The sequence below is a fragment of the Leptodactylus fuscus genome, chromosome 10 (assembly GCF_031893055.1).
Source record: "Leptodactylus fuscus isolate aLepFus1 chromosome 10, aLepFus1.hap2, whole genome shotgun sequence".
Taxonomy (NCBI): domain Eukaryota; kingdom Metazoa; phylum Chordata; class Amphibia; order Anura; family Leptodactylidae; genus Leptodactylus; species Leptodactylus fuscus.
In genome coordinates this window covers 82,180,222-82,191,116 of record NC_134274.1, presented here as the reverse complement: position 1 = coordinate 82,191,116, position 10,895 = coordinate 82,180,222, and the positions used below count along the sequence as shown (strand labels likewise).

At 45.7% G+C, this 10,895-nt stretch overlaps 1 protein-coding gene across 1 annotated transcript; it reads left to right on the top strand.

Annotated features, from left to right (window-relative positions):
• The first annotated feature begins 1,791 nt into the window (after positions 1-1,791).
• On the top strand, positions 1,792-9,968 carry LOC142219061 (coiled-coil domain-containing protein 82-like). Its single transcript, XM_075288017.1, has 7 exons — positions 1,792-2,307; positions 3,570-3,741; positions 3,895-3,987; positions 5,052-5,176; positions 6,494-6,664; positions 8,961-9,140; positions 9,873-9,968. The coding sequence occupies exons 1-7, from the start codon at positions 1,804-1,806 to the stop codon at positions 9,948-9,950; spliced, it is 1,323 nt and encodes a 440-aa protein (XP_075144118.1). The 5' UTR covers positions 1,792-1,803; the 3' UTR covers positions 9,951-9,968.
• Positions 9,969-10,895: the final 927 nt, after the last annotated feature.

Sequence of the window (10,895 nt, the reverse complement as noted above, 5' to 3'; positions counted from 1 at the left end):
TAGGTCACACTAGTGTGCGGGTCATCACAGGGACCCCAAAAGATGCAGAACCTGTCCGCTGAGAAGGCAATTACCCGCAGACCCCATAAACCATAATAGGGTCCACCACGTTTCCACTGACGTCCTCCTTGCAGAACTTTTCTCTCAGCTGATTTTAGGCTCTGTTTACATCAGCGTTCGGGGTGTCCATTTAGGCCTCATTCACACATTGCAGATTTGGTCAATATTTTGCATCAGTATTTGTAAGGTAAGACCCGGATTGAGCGTCTCCCTCCTTGACTTTGATTTGTCGTGTAATGCGAGACCAAAATACTAAATTAAAGGGATCCCATCATTTAAACTTAATTTTTTCTGCTTATCATGTAGGAATAGCCTTAAGAAAGGCTATTCGTCTCCTACCTTTAGCTGTCTTCTCCGCGCCACCTTTCCGTAGAAATCCCGGTTTTCCTCGGTATGGAAATGAGTTCTCTTGCAGCACTGGGGGCGGGCCCCAGCGCTCAAGCAGTAGTGGGGGCGTCCCCAATACTGCGAGAGAAATCTCCAGCGCCGCCTCCATCTTTTTCAGGAACGCGTCTTCTTCCGGTGGTAACTTCAAACAAACTTTTAGGCCTAGGACAAAGCCAACTGAGCATGTTTGCCAGCGCCAAGAAAATGGCCGCTTACACAGTATTGTAAGCGGCCAAATTCTTGTGGCCAGCAGGCATGCACAGTCAGCTTTGCCTTAGGCCTAGAAGTTTGAAGCCACCACCAGAAGAAGACGCGTTCCTGAAGAAGATGGAGGCGGCGCTGGAGATTTCTCTCGCAGCATTGGGGACGCCCCCAGTGCTGCAAGAGAACTCATTTGCATATCGTCAAAAACCGGGATTTCTACGGAACGGCGAGAAGACATCTAAAGGTAGGAGACGAATAGTCTTTCTTAGGGCTAGTTCACACGGGGGCTATGAGGTGGATTTTGACAGCGGATTTCTACTCAAAATCCGCCTCCATACAATGGTGGTCTATGGAGACCGCTAGCTTTCGTTTTTTCTGCTAGCAGTAAAAAGAAGCGGCATGACCTTTCTTCAGGTAGATTCCGCCTGAGGAAAGCAATAGCAATGAATGGGAGGCGAAAAACGTGTTGCGACCGAAAACGCGAAGCATTTTTTTTACAGTCAATTCACTTTATGGGAGGGGAAAACCGCCTGGCGTTTTCTGAAGCAGTTTTTACCAAAAACACTCCAAAAAACTTCCTCTAATTAGGAAGCCGTTTTTTGGGGGGACCAAAATAAGCCAGGTGGTTTTCACGTGTGAACTAGCCCTTAAGGCTATTCCTATGTGTTAGGGAGAAAAAAAAAATCCATTTTAATGGTAGAATCCCTTTACAATACAAGGGACACTTTAGCTGCACAGTGAATGCCGTAAAACAAAGCCTGTCAGACACAAGTCACAGCAACAAAGTTTTTCTCCAATTCCACCCAACTCTGAATTCATTTCCAGCTTCTCAGTACATCAAATAGTCCATTAGGAAATACAATGCCTTAGTCTTAGGGTAACAACATATGACCGGGTTTCATCTGTGAAACATTGTCCACGTGTCAGCCAAATTTACCGACTTGAACGTCATGCTGGGAGCGGGACTTGTAGCAATATAGTTACCTATGATGCCAGGAGTCCTTGTCTCCCAGTGACATACTGGGACAGGGGACATCAAGATGAGCGTAAGATAAAATAGTCTTGATGAATCTCCTCCAATTAACTTTGTCTAAAATAAATTGCTTTGTTTTTGAGGCCATTGTTCTTTATTTTTCAGCTCCTCCTGTAAATATGACAACAGTCTCCAAGACCTATAACACGAGGCAGAAAAGAAAATCGGTTGAACCAGTTCGGAAATCTCGAGTGGACTGGAAACGTACCAAGAGAGACGACCTCTCCCACTTCGTGGACTCTGACGAGTCCATTACCTCAGAGGAGGAAGAACTGGAGGAGACTGATGAAGGCAGTGACAACAGTGACTGCTCCGAGGAGTCAGAAGACCAAAAAGATGAAGACTCGCTTCCTGAAGAAGATGGAGAAGGCCGCATCAGAAGACCCAGACTCAAGAGCAAGTCTGCCATGATAGACAGTGAGAGCAGCTCGGACAGTGATGGACCTGGTCAAAAAGTAATCGTCAAGCGAAGCTGTGTGATTAAGGAAGATGACAGCGATGAAGCGGCCGTGGATGAGGAGACCAAGGTCCACATCAAGAAAAAAAAGAGGTTGGAAGCGCTCAAACAGCTTGCTAAGAGACAGAGGTCCCGAAAACGGACCGTCAGCCATGAGTCCGCTGAGGTAACGTGATGTCTTCCGTTTGTTACCTTGGTCCCATGATCTCTTCTTTGATGTTAGATGTCCTTGGTGCCTATTTTGACTAGACTCAAGGAGCAGTATTTTTTCTTTAATCTTATGAGTTCAACCAAGGTCTAAGCACTGTCCAATGTACTGATGCCCTATTGAGACAACCTTCGTGTCTACATTCAGGTTCTTCCTATAGGGTCCTACATCACTTTGTTCGACACCGAAATCGGTCACTTGCACCATTCATTCTTGGGATGGCGCATACACACTGAGGTCATTGCCTAAAGTAGAGAGAGTACTGTCTACGCCTGAGATATCAAGGACGTAGGACAATGCTTGAGATGTCAGACAGAACCAACGACGAGACTTAGGCTGTCCTCAGTAAACCTTACCATTTTCTTCATTATTATACCGCTATATTTCCATGTCTGTTTATATTCCCAGCGCTGCGCTTGGTTTAATGGAGAGACATTTGTCCCGTTTCTGTACATCCTATTACGTAATTCTAAGGCTCCTCTGTTCGAGATCTTCAATTCTTGGCCAGAGTAGAGAGCGGTTGCCAAGAGTGTCTCTTGTTCTGGAGGACCTGACCTGTCCTGCATTATACAGATAACACAATGATTTACATGGACACTGTGTAATACTTAACTTCTCCTGTGGAGGCACTGCTGAGAAATTAACACTTTGTTTTTCCAAAGATAACAGGTAATCTCTAAGAGTCTAATTTGAGTGACCTTTCTAACAAGCAGAGAGTGTCCAAAGTGGAGAACCTGCTATATTTTTTTTAGGAAGCTGGCCCTCCTATGTAAGGTGATTTGTTCAGAAAGACGCAAGAGAGATGTCTTGTGAAAAGAATGAAAAATTATATAAAAGGATTGGCTGCTTCCATAAGAATAAATTATGGATATTGGCGCTGGTACCCATCCAATATATTGGTGTTTTTTGTCATGGCGGCCATTTTTTTTTTTTTTTTTTTAATGGTGAGAAAGACTAAGTGCAACTGTACAAGGAAAAAAACTATGGGGGCAACACGGTGGCTCAGTGGTTAGCACTGCAGCCTTGCAGCGCAGGAATCCAGGGGTCAAATCCCGCCAGGAACAACATCTGCAAGCAGTTTGTATGTTCTCCCCGTGTTTGCGTGGATTTCGTCCCATTCTACAAAGACATACTGATAGGAAAAAAAAAAATGTACATTGCGATCCCTAGGTAGTCGCACCCTATAAGTGAGCTCTAATGTCTCATTTGCTATGTGACAGGAGAGTCCACATGATGAATATGAACCCTTGACCCCAGAAACCCAGGAGGAGAGCCAGGACAGTGACAATATGTCCGACTTCATAGTACCGGATGAAGAGAGTAATGATGGAAGCTCCGTTAATCCAACCTCAAATGTCAAGAAGCTCTTCAAGAAACATCACATTTCTCTCTGTAAGTCCCATAGGCTATAATTGAGACGGCTTTTATCATATAGGTTTCTCTGACCTCTGTGGAAGCTTCGTGGTTGCTGCCATGTTTCTATGGAGGTCGTAACTAAAAGGTGGTTTATGTTGATAACAGATGTGTCTGTGTTTTTCCTTACAGCTGCCAGCCATGACTTGTCCTCACATCTTGAGAAAGTCATTAAGGCGTTTCTAATGGACATTGCAGAAGAGAAGTCCTTGAGAAGGTTATATAGTGAGTAAGATGACAACTTCCCGATCGCCCATTGACTTTATATGTCCATATAGTCAGTGGACATAGAGTCGGACATGCAGGACTTTGTGTCCGGTTTACGCTGCGAACAGGCAGAAGACACACACGGGCGGTCACTTTGCAAACCCATTCAAGTGAATGGGATTGAAAACTGACTGTTGGATTTCCATCTCCTGTCCAGTTTCTTGGGGCAGAAGACGGAAACCTGCCAAATTGCACAAACCGGACACCAGGCGCAGATGTGAACCTGCCCTAATACAGTCGTAAAAAAAGAACCTAAAATCTGAGTTGTACAGGTCCCATAGCTTAACTTAGTCTGTGGCCACAGGGAGGGCTATTTGTACACTAAGGCACTGGTCCATATGGGACTGTGCCAGGTTTAGTCGGTCACGGGTTCCTTTTAAAGAAAAACATTGTGCCTGCTTGCATCTACCTTTAGGGGGAGCTTCTGAGCTTTCATATACTGAACTCTAGACTGGCTGGACCAAGACCAAATATCCTAATGTCCCATTCCCCCCTAATAAATAATGACACAGGGCAATGGTTGGGCAGAGGTCGACCACAGCTTTAATAAGAACTTCTAATCAACGTGAGGAGTGGTAAGCCCCCAGTCCGGTTCTCCCGTCCGCCATTACCGCCCTCCAGCTGTGACTTGCAATAACATACCGGGGAGCCAATAAAATAAGAGACCAGCAGCTGAAGTAAATGTCAAATTAACGTGAGACCTATCAGATCATGTATGCTTCCTAAGAACAACATATATACACGTCAAACCCTTTTAAAAGAGGGAGGGTGGGCGTTTGTGCCAAGTTAGCTGGCTGGACCAAGAGTAAGGGCTCGGATTGACCCACTCTGGGAAACCCCTTATACCATCACTACAGAACCCCTTCCCTCTATAACACTTTGGGACAATCATCCTTAACCCCTTCACGACATGAAGTGGAGAGGGGGATGGGATTTTGTTGTCCACAACACTGGCCATCCTCCCTAATTGTCCGATGTCGCACGACCAAAGTTTCCAACCTTCTTTTTCTCTTACTCCCTAGATGGTAAAAGAAAGAAAAGAAGATGTAAAGATCAGCTGAATTCACTAAATTATTTGGACGAACGTATCCTAGCCCCACGTCTGGAGAAACTCATCACCAGCTGCCGATGGACTAATAGATATAAGGTAGGCTACAACCAAGGACTTCTGCACTCTCTTCCCAACAGTATTGGGGACATTACTATTCCCTATTCCAGAACACTGCCATAGATAAGAATGATACTGTCACATCTTTGGCGCACTTCCCTTTTATAGCCAAAGACTAACCACTTCCTTCTTTCTTATCCCCCCATTTTTTGTGAAAGTGAGCAGGTCGGGGATGTCGTGGACCAACAAATTTACTACAGCTCATGGCAGATTTCCATTTTGGCACATGGGAGTGGTCTAAATTAGTAAGGGCCGAAGCCTCCTGATAATTCAGACGGAATTAGTGCCTGTCAGGGAGTTCCTTTAAATAAATTCAATCATTAAAAAGCTATTTTTGTCCCTAACACGTAGGAATAGCCTTAGGAAATATTCTTCTCCTACCTTTAGATGTCTTCTCCGTGACACCGTTAGGTAGAAATCCCGGTTTTCTTCGGTATGCAAATGAGTTATCTCGCAGCACTAGGGGCGGGCTCCAGCGCTCAAACAGCACTGAGGACGTCCCCAATGCTGAGAGAGAAATCTCCAGCGCCGCCTCCATCTTCACCTGGAGCGGCCTCTCTCAGCATCTTCTTTCGGCGCTGGGTTCAAACTTCTATGCATACACAGTCAACTCTACCAACAGGCCTTGGGCAGAGCCGACTGAGTATTCCCACGGCAATTTTCCTGTGCCCGCTTACACAGAAAACTAGTGTAAGCAGGCACAAGAAAATGGCCACGGGCATGCGCAGTTGACTCTGCCTGAGGCTTGACAGCAGAGCCGACTGTGTATGTGTACAAGTTTGAACCCAGCGCCAGAAGAAGATGCTGAGAGAGGCGTTCCAGGCGAAGATAGAGGCGGTGCTGGAGATTTCTTTCACAGCATTGGGGATGCCCCCAGTGCTGTTTCAGCACTGGAGCCCGCCACTAGTGCTGCGAGATAACTCATTTGAATACAGAAGAAAACCCGGATTTCTACCGAACGGCGGCGCAGAGAAGACATCTAAAGGTAGGAGACAAATAGTCTTTTTTAAGGCTATTCCTACTTGTTAGGGACAAAAAAATTGCTTTTTAATGATTGAATCCCTTTAAGACTAGTATAGAGAACACATAGATTTCGGTCCCACCCCCAAAGTCCAAGAAATGACAGGAAGCTGCCTTAATTTGTGTGCATAGACTTTAGTATCCTACCTTCCCTAGGTCTCCTGAAATACAACAAAGCTGTTATCTGACATTATATCCACTGTCCTCCGCTGATTCTGTCCGAGTCTACACAGCAAAGCTGAATGAAAATAAGATAGAATCTGGTTATTGTTACAGGAAAGGATAAACTGCTATCCCAGGCTTCAGATCAAGCACATAGCGGCTGAGCTGACGGCCTGTGAAGCGTGTCACCTGCAGCGCTATTGCAGTTATCTGGTGACCTTATCAGGAAAAGCCTATGATCACAAGACGTTAGAAGCCGACGACTTCCTGCAAGATGATACACAGGTAATATTCTGTTCTGTATGACCTAATAATACAAAGGTGTAAACCTAAAGCACAAAAAAATATGTATGTGCTAGTTACATGGTCCTTGTCCCAGAAGCCCTTAAAGGGATTCTACTATTAAAACCTCTTTTTTTTGTGGATGAGACGTCAGAATAGCCTTTAGAAAGGCTATTCGGCTCTTACCTTTAGACGTGATCTCCACCGCGCCATTCCTTAGAAATACCGGTTTTTACTGGTATGCAAATTAGTTCTCTCACAGCGATGGGGGCAGTCCCCACTGCTGCTCGAGACCACGATCCTGCGACGCCTCTATCTTCGGCTGGATCCTCCCCTTCTCTGTCGTCTTCCTCCTGCGTCACCTCCGACGCCTGCGCAGTTGGCTCTGCCAGTGAGACACCAGCAGAGCCGAGTGCGAATACTGTCCAGCGGCCATTTTTGGGAGGCCGCTCCTGCATTGAACTACAAGAGCAAGAGCAGCCTCCCAAAATTGGCCGCCGGCCGGCATGCGCAGTCGGCTCTACTAGTGTCTCACTGGCAGAGCCAACTGCGCAGGCGTCGGAGGTGACGCAGGAGGAAGACGACAGAGAAGGGGAGGATCCAGCCAAAGATAGAGATGTGTTCATGAGCAGCAGTGGGGACGCCCCCATCGCATTTTCAGCACTAAGGCCCGCCCCCATCGCTGCCAGAGAACTAATTTACAAACCGTATTTCTAAGGAACGGCGCGGCAGAGATCACATCTAAAGGTAAGAGACGAATAGCCTTTCTAAAGACTATTCCGATGTCTTATCCACAAAAAAAGAGGTTTTAATGGTAGAATCCCTTTAAAGGACTTTTCAGGGAACAACACTGTTTTTTTTACAGGCTGGGCCATCAGTATGTGACTGGTCGGGGTCGGACCCCTGTACCCTCATCCACCAGCCTCTGGGCACTGAAGGATACTCCTGTATATGGGGCCCGGGATCAGCTCGTCTCATATTCATGCAATAGGCACAGAACTGCAACTCTCTTTAGTGATGGTGCTGAGGTGACTTCTGGCGCCTGTAGGTCGCTGGGTTGGTTGGTCAGTACAAGGGTAGTCTGAAAAGTTTCCTCCGCTGAAAATGCGATGGGAGCGTCCCCACTGCTGCTCAAGAACACAATCCTGCGACGCCTCTATCTTCGGCTGGATCCTCCCCTTCTCTGTCGTCTTCCTCCTGCGTCACCTCCGACACCTGCGCAGTTGGCTCTGCCAGTGAGACACTAGTAGAGCCGACTGCGCAGAGGTCGCTCTTGCTCTTGTAGTTCAATGCAGGAGAGGCCTCCCAAAAATGGCTGCCGGCTGGCATTCGCACTCGTCTCTGCTGGTGTCTCACTGGCAGAGCCAACTGCGCAAGCATCGGAGGTGATGCAGGAGGAAGACGACAGGGAAAGGGAGGATCCAGCCGAAGATAGAGGCGTTGCAGGATCATGTTCTCAAGCAGCAGTGGGGATGCCCCCATCGGATTTTCAGCACTGGGGCCCGCCCCCATCGCTGTGAGAGAACTAATTTGCATACTGGTAAAAAAAAACGTTATTTCTAAGGAACAGCGCGCCGAAAATCACATCTAAAGGTAAGAGACGAATAGCCTTTCTAAAGACTATTCCGACGTCTTATCCACAAAAAAAGGTTCTAATGGTAGAATCCCTTTAAATATTTGTTGACCTAGTGACTGTGTGGTCAGGGGCCTTCATACTGTCCTACTTGAAGGGTCATCCTTGGTACTTACCTGAACCTGGCCAATAATAGGCCCTGACCACAGGCTAATTTCTAACATCTTCTTATTGCTCAGGTTTTATTTTTAAGATATTACCCTGTGAAAAGTAAGTTCGGAATTGTGAGCCCCAGGACGAGACCGACGAGATATTGTGGTTTGGAATACGTGGCACTAAATAAGTAAATAAAATAATACTTCACTGTAGTAGACACATCCTTAGGGTATGTTCACATGGTGGAAAATGTGCCTTTACCTTTCCTCGTGGCCAGATATGTGTACCACAGGATGACCAACTCTTCAAAACAACATAACATATGCATAGCTTATGTGTCTATGTGCTGCCACCCAGTGGTTGTGGTGTGCATTACAGCCTGTCTAGAGTTTAGTTAGCATGTTGTAACATGATATTGGATTGTAAAAACTGGAGTCCTTGTAGGTAAGGTAATTTCCCCCCCCCCCCCCCAGTAAATAAAGACCCCCCCTATATTCGCCGGGAATAGACATTTCAGTTCCTGTTACTTGACACATGGAAGTATAATGTGATTGTTCTTTCTCCCTTTAGAAACTAGTGATTGGTAAGACCTGTGCCAATCGCACCGAGGCCTATCACCTGCTCCGACATTACAAGTATTTCCTCTACCAGCGCTGTATTCCCTTTATTGAAGAAGCCAAAGAAGAGTCTGCCGATGAGATAGTAGAGTCGGCTTTATCAAAGATGGAGGACAAGGGCTTTTTGGGAAGGGTGAGCGTTTTTAGCCGCATTAATATCCAATCGAGGGGAGAGGTTTGGGCTAAAAAAAACTTGCAGCGTGTTTTTTATTGCCACAGATTTTTACCTTTGCATTTGTAGGTCCACTGCCATAAAAAGCATCCAAATTCAGATGGCAGCTTTGCAGCAGAAAATGCTGCCGAATTGGTCACTTTCTTTCCTGCTCAATCTCTGCATCAGATTTCCTCTGTATATACATATAGAGACAGATCTGTGTACTGATTTCAGTGAGTGACGTGTGTAATACCTTATTTCTCCTGTGGTGGCACTGCAGGGAAATTGAACACTTACTGCCTGGTTTCCTTCCAGGCGATCACTGCGATCACCTTACTTAAAAGTTAAAAAAAAATGTTTTTTAACTATCCAAAGCTCCATACATGGTGAAACACATTAAAAAGTTATGGGTGTCCAAATTTGAAGCCTAAAATAGATTTTTATTTTTTTATTTTTTTACGGATTTTTCAATAAAGAAGAAAATTGAGATTCAAATCTAAAATTGACCATAGGGTTGGAAAAAAAAAAATATATATATTTTTGACAAAATCGCACAAAGTGTATTAAATTTGACCCTCTGAGACCATTTTAGAGGTTAGAGCCCCCCTTTACATGACGACGACGCGTTCTTCAGCTCTGTGTTATTTTAGAAGGTTTTATCCGCAGTCTTTACAATTTGGGCTCATCAGATTTCTTTCTGTTTCCTTCTAGGAGATGACTTTTCTTGAGGGTTACTTGAATGAAGCAGATTACTTCCACGAGGAAGAGAAGGACTCGCTGCTAAGTTAAATTATAAGCCTGGGAATCGTGTACATCCGCATCGGCTCCGGCTGTGCTGTACATACGTTGCAGATGAATTTTCTATAGGTTTTAAAAAAACTATGTCTCTGACTTGTGCTACATGAAATGTAATGGCTCGCTTCCTTCCTGATCAACGCAGCATTTGCAACACTTTCTAAGATGTGACACTACTCATGTATTGTCACAGGTTTTAACCATCAGATGAGTTTTTAAAGGGACCAGAGTCCAAATCCTGTAGTTCCCCAACCCTTTTGGCGGAGGTTATTGCCAACAGAAAGGTCACTTTGTATGCCAGGTACTTCCAATCCACTTCAGACAAGGGTTCAAAGGGAGGACCGCAGAGTCCTTGTAGAACTGCAGCCAGGTCCCAGGAAGGGACAGGAGGCTGCACCTGTGGGCGGAGCCTAGCAGCTCCTCTTAGGAATTGTTTGATGAGAGGATCCTGAGATAATCTAGTCTCTAGGAGAGCAGACAGAGCTGAAACTTGGACTTTCAACGTAGTGGGTGCTAGTTTCTTCTCTAGGCCTTCTTGCAGGAACTCTAGAACTGAATCCCTGTCAAGGCTTCGTTGTTTACCTGCACACCAATTCTGGAATATTCAGGCGATCCTCTGGTAGCGCCGATTAGTTGATTCTGCTCTTGAATGTGCAGAATTAGAGTCCTTAGCACTCCCTGGGACAATCTTCTGTCTCCACATACGGCATTGTTAACCTCCAGGCAGTGAGGTTGAACTTGTCCAGGCCCTGGCACGGACGGCTGTGTAGAGTTACCAGGTCCTGGACTGATGGAAGCCTCCAGTAGTTCCTCCGACTCATAAGAATGAGGTCGGTGAACCATACCCTTTTTTGCCGGAACGGCATGATCATTATTGCCTGAGTTTCGCCAATACCTTTGGAATCATCGGAATGGGAGGAAAACCGTATGTCAGTTTGA